General features: G+C 44.3%; 1 protein-coding gene across 4 annotated transcripts in view; it reads left to right on the plus strand.

The window, feature by feature from the left end:
- The window catches only part of actn4 (actinin, alpha 4), a 55,812-nt gene that overhangs the window by 15,663 nt on the left and 21,162 nt on the right, over positions 1-18,987 (plus strand). For all 4 annotated transcript variants that reach the window (XM_082503055.1, XM_082503052.1, XM_082503053.1 and 1 more), the window contains exons 2-3: positions 18,185-18,299; positions 18,763-18,882. In XM_082503055.1, coding sequence (XP_082359181.1) covers positions 18,185-18,299; positions 18,763-18,882 — 235 coding nt within the window. The remainder of the gene's footprint in view (positions 1-18,184; positions 18,300-18,762; positions 18,883-18,987) is intronic.

Here is an 18,987-nt window from a genome sequence, read left to right on the forward strand (position 1 = left end):
ATCAAGTTAACTGCTGGTTGCACACACAGTTGTCTCTTAAGCTGCCTCTGTGTCTGACGTGGAGACTGATCGAATTAAATTGTGTGTATAGTTTTATTTTTATAGCAAAATCAAACCCTTGGAGCAGAACTGTGGGATGTTTCAGGTCACCTCATGAAGGAGCCTGATCGTTCGGGTTTTTGTATTGCTGTGGAAGCAATATGGCCGCTCCTTCTAGTCCCTGTTAGCACCTTTGACGCTCAGCTGAAGGCTTTTCTGGGAGCTGTTAGAGCGGCCTGATAATACAGCAGCCGAGCCCAGAAGCAACAGATGCACAGACTCGTTTTCAGCATCACTCGGAGGCAGATGAAAGAAGGCAGACGGACATATTTGTTTAATGTGCGAGTTAAAGCACGTGTTTCTGATCAAAGGCTCCTTACAGTAATGTCCATTTACATGCTGATTTGCTTCAGGATCAGCTTAGTGTGTGTGTGTGTGTCAGAGTCACAGTGCTGGTGATTCACAAAGCTATAAAGGGCAGGGTGAGCTCAGGAATGTGTGACTGAGCGGGACCGTGTGGGTGTGTGTGTGTGGGTGGCTTGTAGGGTCATCAACAAGCGGAAACTCGGAGGAACAAACAATGTGCTGCTCTGGGTGCAGGTTTGGACCCTCTGAGCTCAGCATCAGGAAGTTCCTACAGTCTGTGGGGACGGTGCATAAAAATAACTCATTTCATGTTGAACATTTTGAGATCTGATTTTTATTTAACTCTTTCTGAATTTATTAAAATGAATTTCCTGTTTTATTTTGGTTTTTCTTATAGAACAGCCTCCCAAATCTACGTTTCCATTCTTCGTCTCTTTTATAACACGCTGACTTTTATAACTTTGAGCTGTTCTGTTTGGTTTCAGTTTGGTCAGAGTTCAGTTTACTATATATCACCTCACATAAACACTAAATGGCTCTTACAGCAAATGATCCATGTGTTGGTTTCAGCTCCAGTATTTCCTGCATCTTTGGTACCGTCACTTCCTTTGTTAGTGCTAAAGTTATTAAGTTATCAGTAGCTGTCACATCCTTTTTCCTGCCTGCTGCAGTAACACAGCTGAACTCTATCAGCGTCAGTGAGATGGCGTTAGTGATTTAACCACACCAGAGCGTCGACTCTGCGCCGCTGTAGAAAGAAGACAAAGAACTGTCATTGATTAGAGTGATGTCGGCCACTGATTGACTGGATGCCATAGATTAACACAGCCCACGACACATTTAAAGTTTGCATTCAGCCGCCACACATCATCACATTTCCCACAGCTGTGTGAACATCAGCCTCCCAAGAAACAAGGGCCACTGCTTCTAGCGGTGCTAATGACACACACACTGTCACGTTAGCTTTGATTAACAGATGTTTGTGAGGACAGTGTTTAATCGCTTCCTTTAGATTGTGCTCAGGTTTGACAGTGTGAGTGTGTTCCTTGTTTTGTTAACGAGTAACCAGCTTTTTCTTTTGTTCCGTTGGCTGCCATATTAGTCAGATATCTCCTTTCTAAGCTCAGTGTTTCTTCATGATGAGGTTTATTGAAACTAACAGAGGAGCAAAAAAAGTGAACAAGAAGTTAAATATTAAACTCAGGAACGTTCGTGGGAGTCGAGGCTATTTAAGGACATGTGTGCACTCCCTTAGCCACCCATGCTCGTTGACCCAGGCCTGCTGTCACTGGTAGGATGTTGGGAGCAAACTTTTTAACGTCTCCAACCAAACTCGTTCTCGTCCCGCGGCTTTAAGCGCCCGTCTTTCTGCTCGTTATCTTCTGTTTGTTTCTGTTGCTTCTTAGGAAGCAAAGGGAGGAGACAAGAAGGTGGACTGTGGCTCCATGTTTCACATTCCTGCAGTCGTGTACACACACACACACACACACACACACACACACACACAGGTAGCTGCAAATGGAAAGTGCACGCCTGTGTGTGATATCATTTATTTTAAATCTCTTCATGCAGGTCCATTCTTTGCCTGTGAGTGTCGGCGGGGGGTGCACCTTGCTGCCCTCTTACATCACCATTGTCGTGGTGACAGGCAGTTAAATGCGTTTCCTTATAAGGTAAAAGCGCACAGCATGTAGTGAGCAGGAGGAGGGGCAGGAAGAGCATTTTAGTGTGACAATGCTGTCTGCTGCTGGGCAACTGGGCTGGCCTCAAACTCCTGTTTGGCCACATTCTCACACTCTCTCTCACACACACACACACACACACACACACACACACACACACACACGAGTTCCTTTATTCGTCCTTCATCTCTGTCGAGCTACATGATTCACCTTTTAATATTTTCTTCTGTTGCTAGAAGAAATATTTGCGTTTCTGTTCGTTGCCCGTCTGAGGTGTGTTTGTGTGTGTTTAGGTGAAGGCTGCCGTCACTGAGTTGTCTTTGGATGAGATCAGCAGCACACGAGCAACATAAAAATGCTAACTATGAAGATTTATAGGTGTGGAAATGCCATGCTTCTCATACCACACATGCACAGATTACACTCTGACATCAAGCGTCTGCAGACTTTCCTCACACACACCATCATTTCCCTTCTTTGCTCATCGCTCTGCTCCCCGTTTGCTCAACGTCCCGGGCGGTTATCCTGCCACGACCTCTGCTTTATTGCTCGATTGTCTGATTGTAGCTGATGGAGGGAGCTGACTGCTTTGTAGTTTTTTTTTCTGCCTTAATGATTAAAATAACCCAGCACTGAGTAACTGTCTTGTCACAGAGTTTAGAGCTTACTCATTTCACATGTGTCAAAAAAAGAAATAAAACTGAAGTGTGAGATAACTGTGATGGCATAATTGTGTTTGAAGTTCATTACCAAGAGCTCTAAAAGCAGGAAGGTGAAGTTTGGTTCTCACACATATTATTTCTCTTCTCTGACCAATAACTTCCTCTAACAGGCTTCAGCTGGTTTCAGGTTGTCTTTTTTCAGTCATTGTTACAATTACACTCTGCAGGTTCTGTGGTGTGAAGAGAAAAACAAAACTGATTGCACGCTCGTTAATGCAACCAATGTTGGTCAACATTTTTCAAGTGAGAAATAAGCTGTTGGTTACTCAGTGTTTCCCCACACAGCCCCGTACTTACTCGGATGAGCTGCTGAGGTACATTAACAGCTAATTAAATATATATATTTTAAGACTCTTAAGATGATTTTAAACTCATCAATGATTGTTGAATGTCATTCAGCAGCTCTGCAGACTGTTTCTCCAACTGACAAGCTGGTTTATGTCGCGACCTACAATTCATCGGTGGAGCTGGAGTCAGTCTACGACACGAGGAACTGCCTGGAAAGGCAGCTGATGATTGCTCCATGTATATATCATGTATATATGCACTGTTGCTGCACAGCAAGAAGGTCCTGGGTTTGAATCCACCTGGGACTGTTCTCCCTGCATGCGCTTCCTGTGTCCTGTCACTTCCTCTCACAGTCCTGAGACATGCAGACATGCAGCCGCCCCCACCCAGCAACCCTAAATTGGATAAAAGATGGATAAATAAATATTATCAATAATTCAAACACTGGGCTTCGAATCATGCACTCCCTAACTTTTGCTTCTGAGTGCTTTTCGTGCCTTCAGGTAATGAAGGTGTTTGCACTCACGATGGTCGTAGTCATTGTGGTTGCTGTCTTTGGCTACATGGCGGGGCTTGTTCGGCTAATAGGAGGAAGAGTGTTGATGCATGAGGAAGAATTTGGTGTTATGTGTGGTCAGAGGTGTGACAAGTTCCAAAAAAATATAGTTGCTAGTGTGACAGACAGACAAATGTTGCAAACTTTGACCAGTGAATGCACACCTTTCAATAAAGAGCACTGCATGCAGAACAGTGCCTGGCTGCACGTGCATGTGGGAACACTCCTTATGTGCTCGTCCAAGCTGCTCTGAGTGGTTGTACAAATGTAAACGCTGCTATATGAACCGGCAGATCATCATTCCCTATCACGGCTGTAAGAGCGGCACATTATAGTTACTCACAGATTTATAGGTACACACCTAGTATTATGGGCTATTAGTCACCTTCTCTTGTAGATATAAACAATAAATAACTTCCATGTGTTCCTAGAAATTCAGCTTTCAGGCAGTAAGAGCCAGGAGGCGATAAACATCTCATCACGTTAGTAAAAACCCCAATGAGTTAAATTATTTGGTATTTGCTGATGATTTGATCAACACTGACTCGATGTGAGTGAGACGTGTGCTCTCCTGCACCTCACACCACCATTATCAGCAGACGTGCTTTCTAACAAAGCCATGTTTGGTGGACCGATTCAGTTTCCTCCTGCCTGAACTGATCAACAACAGAACCGCAGAACTGTCAGAGGGGCTCTGGAAAGATTCAGCCAGCGGTTTTAATAAAAGGCCGACACAAACAGCTGACGCTTCGCCCTGCCAACTGCTGTCAGGCCTGCCAAACCCCTGATTTTGGACTGTGTAAAAACACACAGACACACAAAGAGAAAAGTGGGTGTGTAATAATAATGACCTCAGCTCATTCAGTGATTGGAGCACTCGGGTTTTATAATGGTGAACGAAGGGGAACACCACTTTGGCTACCGGCTGCGCCTCTGGCAGCTCAAACCAGCTCCTGCAGAACAGCTGGACGTGTGGAAAATAGCGGGGGGGGAGCACCCACAGGTTTACGCTACAAGACAAAAAAAATCAACTCCAAGGTCAAAGGAAACTTTTGTTAAACAGTTACAGGCCTGAGTGCTTTCTTCTTTCCCTTCCCTTCTATTGACTTGTGATAATCTGCTACAGGATAAGAAAGCAGCTCTCGTTGAGTCTATTGTGCTCGTTTTCAGCTCTGCGTATTTAGTCTTGAAGATACGGAAACTATAGAAACTTTGGCCAAGGTGTTTGCTGGATGTGTCACGCTTCTGAAATGTTTCCTGACATCATAAAGTCAAACTTCCTCAGGTCATGCACTGCAGGATAAAGAGGTTGGCTGAGTCATTCGGTGGCAGCTGATTGTAAAATGATGTCAGTCGTTGCAACACCTGCCGTTATTGCACAGCATTGTAGTGCACCTGAGGTGTTCAGTGAGAGGCAGAGAGTGTCTCCTGCTTTTTGGAAATCATTGCGTTGATTTTTTTGGACACGCGAGATTGTAGTTTTCAGCCTGTAAGGTTTCACGCACTGTCAACTTTCTTTAAGGGATTCTGGGATTCAGCGTCCCAGAGATCTGTTGAATGCAGCCCAGTCGCCTCTTTCTCAGTGAGTTCACTCTCTACGTGAGCCGGGCCGCTCCTTTTGACTCATCGCGGCCTTTACAACTTCCCGAGCGTCCTTCTCATCGAGCTCACCCTCCTTCAGATGCGTCAGTGGGCAGAAGGACGCGACTTCAGATGCTCGATTTGACGAGCTCTCCGGTTAATGTTTTACATTTGCACGCTTGGATTCTTCTGCTGCATTCCTGGAGAATTAGCATGGACATCCTCCACCCCCCGTTTCCTGTGCTGCGCCTCTAAAGACAGGAAGTGGATTAGCTGGCTGCTGATTGGCTGAGGAGAAAAAGAAGTGATGGTGTGATATGAGAAAAACAGACACACAATTAGGGGGAAATACTGATGCCAAGTAAGGCTGAGTCGCTCTCTGTGAATCTGATTGTTGTCTCATGCCATTTATCTCCTCTCAGCGCTTCTGTGAGCTGATCACACACGTCCATGTTGTTCCTTTCAGCTGCAGAAATCCTCTGACTCATGGTGTGTGTGTGTGTGTGTGTGTGTGTGTGTGTGTGTGTGTCAGTGTCACTGTGGTCATTGCTCTGTGCCAGATTCAGCACAGATGCTCTTATTTTGTTGTGGCAGCTCTGAAGGTCCTCTTAAATCGGTGTAAACAAGCACAATGTTTCAAGATGATGATCATCTTTTGCACATTTGGGTTTATTCCACGTTTATCCTTTTTATGAAGATCTGTAAGAAATCCATGGTTTAGTTTCACGTCTTAATTTTCTGTAAGAATGGATGAATACCAAAAAATGTTTCGATTACTAGCCTGAATCTTTTATCATTAAAACATTAATAAAAAAACCAAAATGTTACATTAAAAAAAAAATTGTTACTTTTCGCCTAGGTTGTAAGGTCTGCCTTGATCTTGTTTTCCATTCATGAGTTTCTGTTAACGTATTTGTGAAGGAGTGTTTGCATTCGTTTGTTTGCTGGAGAGGTCCTTCACTTTGATAATTACAGGAACGTAAAGAAACCGCAGCCCCAGCTCCACCTTGTGATCATCTCGGCCACTGACTCTCTGTTTGGACTGAACTGTTTATGTGATCATGTTTAATAGCCCACTTTTATGTCCTCCATTTAAATCTGAGCGATGCTGTGTTGCCAAACAGCTACTTGCACAACCGAGATTTCTTAAGGATGCATTACAAGAGCTTTTCTCACTGTCAAGTGATTTGTGTGTACAGGAACAAGCTGACATGAACCAGAATGATGGTGAAAGGAGGAAGGAGACGGGGAGAGAGTGAAGATTTGTTAGAAAGGGAGTTTGAGGGAGGAAGAACATAGCAGGCATTCCTGACATCTGTCGTGTGCAGCAGAGCTGACAGTCGCCTTTGATTCAGCGTGCCTCTCTCAGCCCGCTCCTTACCTTTACCCGTCATCCTGTCACCACTCTGCAGTCTCAGGCATGAAAAAAAGCAAATTTGCAGAGATGCTTGTGGTTTGTTTTGCCAGCTGAAGAGGGTGGAGTCGCTGGAGCGAGTGCTGCAAAGTTGAGACAACAAAAATGTATTTTTTTCCTCCTCCCTCTCCTATCTGGATAATTTTATCTCCTGCTGCAAACGGGGGGAAAAAGTCAGACACATCTGGAAAGCAATAACGCACAACATTTGGTGCAAATAAATCTGTTCGTTTTCTTTGTGTGCTCAGTTGCAAAACACTCGTGCTTTGTGTGCTTGGTTCATCCAGTTTGGTTGGTCTCCTGTTCTGGAGAGCAGATCAAAGCCCACTCTGGGAGCCTTTTGTCTCTCATCGCCGCTCGTCCCTTCATTTAAACCCAGGAAGAGCCTCATTAGATGTCGCCCCGCGCGGCCGCCTCCTGCTATGAGCTGTCACCAAAGAATTAAAGTCTGTGACACAAACTGGTTTATTTGAACAAACAGAACATGATTCTCTGCTCGCTCGTCTTCAGCTCGTCTCCGTTGACACTCCTTGTGGGATGAACTTGGAAAAATCTTGCTTACGTGGTGGAACTTAATAATGTGTAACTTTCTGGACCGGATGGAAGTTGGATATTAATCGAATGGTTTTCCATTTTTCCGTTAATCATTGATGCCTATTGTTAACAAACTGGGTGGTGTTTACCCTCGACTACTCCACCAGCTTATTGCTTCACTGCAAGTTACTCAGCCGTTTCCGTCTAAGTACCAGTAGTTGTTTTATCGTAGCCTTTTAAGCGCCACAGTGATGGCACAGACTTTGGATTGTTATTAGTTTTAAATTTAGAAGACAAGAAGAAAAGTTCTCTAAAAAACGAATTGCTGTCTTTTTAAGAAGCCGTTTATATTTAATTTTTTTGCTTTAAACTTCTGCTATTGTGCGTTTACACTGTCAGTACGATCACTAATGTGACAGCCTGCTAACCGTTGAGGGTTTGGTGCTTCTTGTGGGTTTCATGTTGACAGCAGAGTTTGAACCAGAAGACTGGTTAAACCCAACGCTGTGACGGGTTCACATTGAATGTTCGCTCCACCCGCTGTAACAGTATTGCGATAATTGTGTGGCCCAGGTGAAGCAGCTACAGGTTGGTGTGGACTTTAGCTTAACTTTCCTATGATGTAAAAACTGATGTGGAGTCAAAGGGATGTTTCCTCTGATGCTTATGGGCCTAATGGACTTCAGTAGATCTACTTGTTACTTACACAGCTGATGTTGATGAATGCTAACGGAGTGTGTTTTTTAATATCTGGATTTGTGGTCCTAAATGTTACGTCAGGTTAATAAACTGGCACTCGGCCATCAAGTCTTTGGCAGTATCCGATTTCGACCAATGTGCCAGAGTGTAACGGTCCTAAAGTAGGACCTGAAATAGTCCCCAAAAACCAGGTTCCAGAGTAGTTTGTAGTTCCTGCAGTGTGGGCGGAACAAAATGAAGGAGTTGCTCAAAGAATCGCAGGAGGTTTGGAAAAAGTCTCCATGGCTCAAAAGCATTTTAAGACCCCAAACTTTTATATGGCGACCTAATGCGTCAGCCAAAGCCCTGAAACGTAAATGCCAACCACATCAGCCCCATATTCTCTTTGCAGGCCGCTGCTGTGTCACCATGTCTTTGTGCAACGATGGCCTGTGTGATTCGTTGCCCAAGTCACCAGCAGTCTTTATTGACACACAGCTGGACAGTATTGCCTCATATAATGTGTAAATATGCAGACGCAGTGGGCAAGAGACCATTAAAATGGGAGTGTGGTATTATGCCATGTGTGTGCCGAGTGATACGATGGTTCAAGTTGGAATGACTGCAAATAAAAATTCTGGATTGATCAACTTCTCCTTTTTTTTCCCCTTCTGTCAGCGAGAAATAAAACCAACATCTTTCACAACATGGAGTCAGAGACCAGCTGGAAAATCCTGAGCTACAGTTATTTACTGCATGAATATTTTAATGTTGTTCCTGTTGTGTATAAAAATGCGGCCCTGTTATCGTAAGGGGACCCAACTGATCCTAAAATAGGTCGGGGAGGCTGTGTGTGAGTGCAACCTGACCCGTGGAAGGACTCTGAGTAACAAAGACAGGAAGAGACGTAATAAATGAATAAATAGCCACATCGTTTGACACTTTGTCCCCTTCCCTCCCTTTTCTTCCTTATTTCCTGTCTCCTTTCCTTTCTCTTTACCTTGAAAGTTTCCTCTCATAAAACAGCAGCAGAACACTGAAAGCCTCCACGCAGCTGCTGGAAAACTTCCTGCTGCAGATAAATGAACATGTCGTCATTTATCTTGGAATTTAAACTGGAATTGTAGTTTGGATCAGAGTGACGTTAAGTCCCTTTACTGTAAAAGAAACTGTTGCATAACAGAATGTCAGATGATGCATACTCAGAAGCTTGACTGCACCCTGCTATACGTTATGCTGTATGCAACTTGTGTAGTTTGAGTTTGCATTGCAGCCAAGCACAAGCTGTGTTACTCATCATTGTTTACATAGCTGCAAAGAAGTGACATTTACATGTGGTTTGCTTTTGTTGGGGGGTAAAATGTTATTTGCAGGGAGACGAGCAGCATCTTACTCTTTTCACTCACACTTTTGATGGAGCATGCATGACTCAATCTGTGGATCTCAGGACTCTGCTTAGCATTTCAGTCGCCCAGATGTTGGTTCTTTGGACCACTGACTGCATTTGGGCCAGAAAGTTATCTTATTAGCTAGACGTGAAACACCTGCAAATTAATGCCGATTTGGCTGATAAATACTAATAAAATAATAGAATTTCGTTCCAAAAAACTGTAGCACAGCTGTTACAGCAGGTCATATTATTGTCAAATGACTCCAGAAATGTTCCAAATTGCACCAACTGCACAAGCACAAGAGGAGACGACCTGCTCCTGTGACTTGAATTAGTGAAAGCGAGCTGAGCCAGACGGCTAACATTAGCCAGTCACACACAAAGACCCTGCAGAGTCGTTATGAAGGGAGTTGTGTGGCACCTTTGCAGAAACAAATTCAGCTTTTGAAAATCCTTTCAAAAAAGGATCCAATAATAATTCCTCATTGTTACTTTTTCTTATTATTGGGTTTTCTTCCATGAGATTAACCCGCATCCAGACTTCCAGCCAATCAGACTAAGTGGTCATTAATAATGCAGCGTGTTTTTTAAGTGGACAGATTCCTGCACAGCTTGCTGGAGGACTGAGGGGAATCTGGCCTGTAAATCGAAGACGTCGTCTGGTGTAAAACAAAATTCGTTTGAAGTAGATTGTTTGTTGGCGTGCGTGGCACATCTGATTGTTTCAGGGAAACATGCTCGTTCCATGTAAGAGATTAAAACTGTAAGTGTGCATTTCCCTGTGGAGGGAGAGTCTCCTCAGTCTGCTCCGGTTGGTTAATGACGATGATCTCAGCCTCTGTCCTGCGGCGGCAGAGATCTCAGGTCCACGAAGGCCCGGGCGGGACTTTTGTGCTTCCTGAAGAGGAGGGGGAAACTTCAAATAAAACGTTTTATTCATTTATTTGCTTTTCTTGCATCCTTTAATTTTCTATTCATTTGTTTCTCATAAATATCTGTTGATCGTCCTCTTCAGCTTTCATCCCACCAGATTGCTTTTTTTTTTTTTTTTTTTTTTTTTAAACCTCTTATCCCACATTCACCCATCTGTGACCCTCATTTAGCTTCTCACTGTAATGGTAAAGTTACTTTACTTTTTAATTAAGGGTGTTTTTTTTATTTATTTTTTGTGTGCTTTTTTTAAATCCGGGGATAGATGGATAAAGTGGCACCATCTGAAGCTCTGAGTTGGTTTTGTTTCAGCCTCTTGTGGGCAAAATCAGATAAAAGATTGTCTGTCTTCTGTTTTTTAGCAACATTTTTCCATCTTTTCCCACATTTTTATTGCCTCTTTATTCCTCCTCCCATTCTTGATCTTTGCCTGCACCCCCCTCCTCTCCATTTCCTCTGCCCTCCCCTCCTAACCTCCTCTCCTTAATCCTCCCTTTCCTTTGTTTCTGTTAGCTGCTATATTAAGGCCCCTCCAGAGAGTCTGTGTGTCTGACTGAACGCAAGTGATGGTGCTTGTTGAAAACAGTTGGCGTTGAGCTGTTGACTCACATAATGGCATATCTGAGGGGGCATTAGGCCGGCCAAGAAGCGCACGGCAATTACATGTTTGTCGTCTCCCTCTGGGAGGTGTGTGTGCGCCGTGGTGAAAGATTGTCCTTACATTACTGACTACCTGTCAGCACACGAGGGAGGCTGCCTCAGTCTGTGTGTGTTTGTGTGTGTGCACACATGTTAATGATCACCTGTCCAGACTTGAGAGGATAATGAGACCGGAGGAACCTCTGCAGCAGGGCTCCGCTCCGTCGTCCTTCTGTTCTTGCTCTGCTTCGCTGTCACGATTAGCAGAAGTCCGATGACCGCGCGTATTTACGAGCATCTCGGCCGGCTTTCCTTCTGCCTGTAGAAGCGTTACACCTGGCTTTGGCACTGCATCCCACTTGATCTTTATCGTTTGTTGTTTCACAGTCGGAGATGCTGCCAGTTGTCTGAATGTTTCTATCAGCCTCAGGAAAGTGTTGATCTGCAAACAGCTGTTCACTCGTTTAGCTTCAGGCTGGTTCCTCCTTCTCACTTGTCTTAGTCCTCAAACTAGGAACACTCCCAGGTTCCTCCGACCGTGGCTCCTGTGGGACGGCACAGTTTCCCACTCTGACTGTAGCACGGCTGTCCTGATGTTCTTAAATGAAGGCTTTGTTGTTTTTGGTCCGTATGTGTTGACAGAATAAACATGTACATTCAGATTGTTTACTCATTGAGTTCACACACAAAGCAAACTGTCACACGGACAAAGTGGAGGAAGTGTGTGCAGCAGTAGCAGCACTGCTGTGTCACACGCCACAGCCCTTTTTTAATTGGTGTGCATCTAAGAATAGGAGGCCTTGTGTCAGGCCAGGCCAGACTAGTTACTGAGCTTTATTCACAGGGCCAGGCCAGCATGGTTTTGGCCCAGCAGAGTCTGGTACAGCCGGTCCAGACTTCTATGGGGCCGTCCAAGTTCCTTGAGGTCGTACCTCCTGCCAGCAGGTCCACGTATAACCCCTTTAAAGTGGACCTATTCTGCTCGTTTCTCTTTATTTTTATTCTTGGACTCTGCTGGAGTACTTTGCATGATTCGCAGTTAAAAAATAAGCGCCGTTTGTCTCACACTGGGCCTTTGTGCAGCCCCTCGGTTCAGCCGCCGCCTGAGATGAGCTGAACGGTTTGGAAGAAAAACATCTAGAGCAGCCTGAAGCCGGCGCTTGTGGCTCAGGAGGATACTCGTACATACCCCCACCCCCGTTACTTAAATCTTTGCTCCATATTTCAGATCTGCAGTTGCTGCAGTTTATACATGACTCAGAAAATAAGGAAGAGCATCTTTACCTTAACTATCATTGCAAACCGGATGCAACAGCATGCAATATTTTAGCAATTCTCACGCTGACACAGCTGATCGCTGTACTGTTGAGTCACTTTCTCATCTCTCCAAGTCGTGCTGGCTTTTTTTCATTTCCTCTTTTCAGGGTTTTAATGAACAGAGCTGTTGATGCAAAAATGAGCAATGAGCAGTTACATTTAGTTACCATTTTGGCCTCCATCCATACTAAAACGAGAATTATTCTAATAATAAAAATAATAATTATTATTATTATTTATTTGACTTTTAGGTTGCAAACGCAGGCTTAGAAGTCCAAACCCTCCCCGGGCTTTAGCAGGTTTTAAATTCAGCCCCTTTTTAATTTAAAAAGTTGATTTGTATTGTATTAAATCAGTGAGTTAAATAATAGTGATTTTTGATTTTGGGCATAGATTTGTGCAGGAGAAACGGTGCAGCAGGTGAACGCCGCTGCTACAAAAGGTGTAAAACTATCTGTGAAGTCACGGAAAGCAAAGAACCATCTGTTGATGTTTGAGCCTCACACTTCAACGCATGCTTGGCTCTAGACGTAACAGTCGTGTTATCGGATGGTTAACTGCACATCAGCTCAGCGTTTCTGCCACCAAACAGCTCTGTTTCCTCCTCTGAGCTCACCTCACTGCATGTCCGAGCCTGCCCGGCTGGAAGCCTGTTTTACTCGCTGACTGCTGCCGGTACAGGAGGAGGGTGTGAGAAAATCTAACTGACATGGAGTGTGTGTGGTTTCACCACCTCTGCATAGGCTCTCCGTGTATATTTATAAACTGTGTGTGTGTTTCGAGAGGAGGGGTCTTAATCATGAGAGTGTGAGATGTGAAATACATGAATCATGAGACCCCAGCAGGTACGAGACTGATGGAGAGTGTGTGTGTGTGTGTGTGTGTGGTTGCTTTAATAGTGAGCTCATCAGTTTTGGGAAGGAAAAGGGTGTGTGATATAGAGAACACACACACACACACACTGCTGTGTGTGTGGTATGTAGTCAGAAAGTTGCACGTTCATTAGAAGAAGGGTGTGGAGATAATTGCTGTGTGTGTGTGTGTGTGTGTGTGTGTGTGTGTGTGTGTGTGTGTGCGCGCGCACGCTTGAAGTTGAGTTGAAGTCGGCAGCAAAACTGGAATTTTTGTGTGTGTAGGTGATGCAGATGGATATTGAATTCTGGTCTCTTAAAAACATTCCTGTCCAAGGAGTGGTGCATGTAAACGAGGGTGATGGACAGCATCGCTGTGCACAGCTTGCATGCTTTCACTTGTCTCACATGCATGAATTTCTGCTTTGTCCTCTGACCCTGTAGCCTCGCACATGAGAGACTGTTGAGGGTTACACTGATGACTCGGCTGCACGCACACACACACCAAAATCAGACACTGGAGTTGTTGGTTCAGGAAAAATAGAGTGGCGACTCAGTGGGGTCGATGAATCCCTACAGCTGATGACAGTATTTGTCTGCAATGTCCCATCAGTTTTAATTAAATGAATAAAGAAGTTACCGTTCATTAAAGATGGTGTGGTAGAAGGATAAACGACTGATGGTAACACTCACTAACGGATATTTTTGTTTCTGGGCTAAAATGCGGAATAAATGGGACGAAGAAAAATCTATATTGTTACATAGTTTCATAGTTCTGTTACTCTGGTAACATGTAAAGGTGAGAGTGGCAGTAAGCCAACACATACTGCTAAAGTTATGTAATAGATGGTAGAGGATAAAGAGGATGCCTTTAAAAGTAAACCGTCTTACCACGGAGATCCAGCATTACTCATCTCAGACCTGCATGGTGGTCAGCTGGTTATCCGTGTCCTCGGCTCAGGTCAGAAATCCTCTGATCTGATCTGCTGTGTGTGGCAACACAGACAGGTTTAACAGGCTTCGCTGGCACTCTGTTACCTTTAAATTTAGCCAGTCCTTCAAGCACACTACACCCAGCTCCGCTGGCATGAAAGACGCCCAACTGTGGGGATAAAAGACGCAAATGTGCAAGCCGCTTTTGACATTTTGCATTTTAAACGCTCATTTAAATGTCATCCAAGAGTTAGACGATACATGTCTGGTTAGGTTCAGTGGACTTTCATCAGCCTGCTGGTGAATGGACGGCAAAGCTCTTGTAGCTGCTTTTTCTTGCATAGTGTCCTCTCAGCGTGGTTCACATCGGCCTGTAAGATCCTCTCAGCAGCTCCACTCCTTGCTGTCAGTGAATGGCCTCGCTCAGCCAGAGGCAGGCTTTGTGTGTCCACTATAAAAAAACAAAACAAGACCTGAACTATGACAGACACGCAACAGCCTGATGGACCAGCCTGGAGGGCTGTTTTAAATTCAGATAAAGCAGGCTGAAGAGTCCTTCAATGCTTTGTTGAGGTCTGACCTTTGACCCTGGAGGAAGGCCACGAATGCTACTTTGCCAGTAGAGTGATTGCTGTCACAAGAATGATGACATCAGCAAAATAGACTTTACTGTCAATGGAGCTCTTTTATTTTTTTTTAGTGTGCATATAGAGGAGAAGACCATCACTGCCTTTCAGTTTGCTTCAACACAGACGCCATTTTTCTCCACCTGCCCAGGTGCATCTCACACATGCTAACCAATGAAAAACGAGAATCAAACGTCCCGGGTTACCGTTTCTCAACTCACTAGAGATGGAAGTCATTTGTAACAGGAAACCAAAGCCGATTAAAACAAATGAAACATCAGCGTGCCCAGATGTGTTTGAGAAACTCATTAGACAGTCATGAACTTTAGAAACGTCTGAACTGTTTGTACAGCTCTTATTTTTTATTATTTTCAACTTCTTTCAGAAAACTGTTTCAGGTTTTGAACTCAGTTTAGGCTCAGATTCGGGTTTCGTTAAGGCACTGAGAATAGAGAACACATTCACGTAAAACGTCCTCACAGAATCAGCCATTCAGACGTGTGTGTGTGTGTGTGTGTGTGGTGTTTTTAATTAGTTCTTATTTTAAATTTAGAACTGAGAAAGATCATATAGTGTCTTTTATGGGCTTCCTGGTTTCTTTTTAGTACAAGCTCAGTTCGGTATTGCATTCTTGTTCCTTTTCACTGCTGTTATAGGTGCTGTTTGTCCGCAGTGAGAACATAGAGCAGTTATTTCAGTACAAACGCGTCTCAGACCATCACACGACACATGCACAGCAGCTCGATTTCTGTTATTTCTAAAGTCTTTTAGTTTTGGTTTAAAAGTGTATTTTTTTCTCTACACTTGGATTTGGTTTAGTTTCAGTCAACTATACAGTAACTTTACAGAGTGGAGCAGAGAGAACAGCTCGTAGCCTGAATGTGGCCTCTAACACGGCACTGCACTTACTCGGGTGCCCAGAAGTACATTTGTTAAGTTTAAGGTGGACTGAATAATACGTTTGTAGAAATGGCTGAAAATGGAGACTCTCCATTTTTTTTCTTTTACTTTGCAAAGCACAGGTGTGCGCTTGTAGATGTTGTGTGCACCACTTGGACTCTGTAAGGAATGCCAGACATCAGCCCTGTATGAATGATGGGAAATGGGCTTTGCAAGGCGCATTGTGTAAAGTATTTTCAAACTGTGAAACGTTGAGTGAGCGCGAGGTGAAATACGTTCTCAAAAGCTGGACTGTGTTGCAGAGAAAGATTAGAAAATGAGTAAACTGTTGATATGTTTGGATGACGACAGTTTGCCGGCTTCGTGGCTCCGGTGCGGCGTCTTGGTGACAGCTGACAGCCGCGTCCAGTGATGAATGCATCTTCGCTCTGATTGTCTGCTCTGTGTTAAACCGAGCTGTAACTTCCTGTCGTTGCAGTGCCACTTCCTCCTGCATTGTGTGTTAGCGAGGGCATTGTCTTTTGTCACTCTTCCCCCTCCTGCCCACCAACCTTGTTTGTATGTCCGTTTGTTTATGTGAAATGTATCTCCTCCTCCTCCTCCTTCCTCTCTGTCCTCGGCCTCATTCTGTGTAATTGTGTGTGTCGGGTGGAGGGGGTTGGTATCGGGCGGTCTGGGGGAGGGTCAGGGAGAGGCAGAGGGAGCGGGCTGAGGGAGTGTACGGGGGGCTGAAGGGTGCCATTATCCAAGAGGCTCAATGGGTGCTTTGTGCCAGTATCCACAGTGGGATAGCGGGTAAAGGGGCAGGGCGGCGAGCAGCACCCTGTCATAATGTTTATGAACACACAGCTCAGGAGACGTGGAGTAAAGGAAGTGTGGGTGGGTGAAGTGGGCTGATAGACTTTAAATACAAACTGTTAACTCTGGTGGAGGCTCATTAAATATGACCACAGATTGAAAATTGATATCACCATTTGTTGACGTAATCCTTGTGAGCTGATGTTTAAACCCTCTTTGTACGAGGGGCAGCCAATCAGAAGAAAGCTGGCTCGTCAGAGGGGAGGAGCTTAACAGCTCATTTCAGGAAGAGTGCAAGATGGTCTGAGACAAATCAGAATGAGTTTGTGCTGTGAATCATGCAAAGCTACTGTAGACACAAGGCTGAAAACAGACATACTGGAAATGAGCACAAGTCCCTTTTTAAAGCTGGGAAGTTATCAAAGTTGTCTGTTGTGTGTCTGTTGTGTGTCCCGTCTGAGTCTCAGTTTACATTCTGGATTTTGTGCTGCCTTCCAAGTGTGCTGATGCACATACTTGGATTAGACTGCTTCATGCTTAGATGTTTAGGTTATTTAGTTTTTAAACAAACATGTGCACCAGTTATTTCTCTGAGCTTTGGGACATTTTCAGCATATTACAAAAATAAACTTCCCAATATTTCTCATTTAACGAGCACTTGCCATTTTAATGATCTTGCACATAGATACAAACACTGCTAGACTGATGGGTACTCACACTAAACATGGCCTGTCTTGGCTCTTGCTTGGTAAAGGGGGATAACATGTAGGTCATGTGGGCACACAACTCTGACTGTGAGCATAGAAGCTCCACCCACTTTTAAAAAAAAACCTGCTGTTTGCATGTGTCAGCCAATCAGAAGAAGGTATGAGTCAGTATGAGTTAAGTGAGGCCTGTTCTGGAGATGGGTCCACTTTAAGCTAGATTCAGTTATTTTTATTGTTAAACTTTATTCAACACTAACATACAGGTTGTTGCTGTGCTTCCTTTTGTTTTACCTTATGTCTTTATTGTCAAACCCTTCCTGCTGGAAGGTCTTCCCTGTCACCGTCACTTCTCCTACTGGACAGTTCCTCGTAAAGCTACACCTACATTTCATCTCCAGAGCTTTCGTGTTGCTTAAAACTGCCTCTTTAATCTCTCAAGTACATAAATTACAGTTTTTCTGTTTTGAACAATGACAAAAAATACTGACCTCAATCTCTGCTTGCACCATTGCTGAAAGTGTGCATGCTCGACCTCCATGTATTTTAGTCTCTTGGCATTTTTACGCACTTTCCCCAACTTGCATAATGAGTCATGTAACAGATGAATGCGTCCAAGTGTGTTAGACAGTCTGATGTTGTGCTGCAATTGAGATGTTTGGAGAGTGATGTGACAAAATTTTGTTTAAAAAAAGTGCTGCAGGATCTGCAGTCGCGCGCCTACCTCTAATGTGTTTTTAAAGAATGACGGCTAACCAGAAAAACCAATACACGGTTTCCAAGCAGCGGTGGATGTGCATGATTTGCTGATTTACTCAGATGTCCGTCTGATTGCAAGTAAAAATAATAAAGTAGATCGTTGGCATTGTGTGCTGACCTTTTAATGACAGCAGCGTCAGACACTGAGAGCCAAGATGGGGCTAGGTTGGTTAGTTTTCTGTCTTTTTAGCTTAAACGACTTTGTAGGGTAACTATGCATGAAGTGTTTTGCTACTGAAATGCCAACTCCACATCTTCGTGTGTGACATGTAGTTAAACTTTCACGTCGTGTTTCTCCCTGCACTTCCTGTCTTATCAAAGTGTCTCCCTGACCTCCCTTCCTGCCCATTGAATTTCATTTTCTTTCATTCACTATTCAAAGTGGTTTATTATTATAAAAGCTACACAAATATTTTGACCCGGGCTGCAAATAACCCCAATTGTCTTTTTTTTTCTCCCTCCTTTGCTCTCGCGCAGACGTTCACGGCGTGGTGCAACTCCCACCTGCGGAAGGCCGGCACGCAGATCGAAAACATCGAGGAGGACTTCAGGGATGGGCTCAAACTCATGCTGCTGCTCGAGGTCATCTCCGGTGAGTCACCGTCCGACCTCAGAGAGCCGGAGTCGTCAGAAAATTAGGGCGGGTGTACAAGTTTTTAATTAAACGTCTGCAATAATGAAGTGTTTCTGGAGTGAGTCACACAGAAGCCGCAGAAAAACTTGTGGGTCTCAATGAGAGGGAAAAATATTTTCCGATGTTGACGATGCACAGCATCTCCGGGGTGTCGTCGCCCAGTTTCCGACATCAGTATTAATCGCAGGCATTTAAAGACACAGCAGTGGGTTTGGGTTTGTAGCAGTGGAGCTGTTTGTGTTAGCGCTGCTGTCATTCACTAATGACGTTTGGGCTCAGATGTGGCTTCCTTTTCAAACTCACTCCAGTTTCAAGTGAAGCCGGCGTCGCTGCTGTAACTTAAACCTCCCTGAATGTTGCCCGTGGAAACATGCTCAACCTCAGCTAAGTGGCTCTTTTCTCTGTTCCTGTGTGTTTGCAGGCGAACGGTTACCCAAACCTGAAAGAGGCAAGATGAGGGTCCACAAGATCAACAATGTAAACAAAGCCCTGGACTTCATCGCCAGCAAGGGAGTCAAGCTGGTGTCTATTGGAGCAGAGGGTGAGCCTTCATTCACGTCACTGCCGGCACGAGTGTGAAGTTAAAACTCTCACTAACTGCAGATCTAATCGGAGCGGTTCGCTTAAATGTTTGAAAGCGTGGCTG

Source organism: Aulonocara stuartgranti (assembly GCF_965226115.1).
Source record: "Aulonocara stuartgranti genome assembly, chromosome: 14".
Lineage (NCBI taxonomy): Eukaryota > Metazoa > Chordata > Actinopteri > Cichliformes > Cichlidae > Aulonocara > Aulonocara stuartgranti.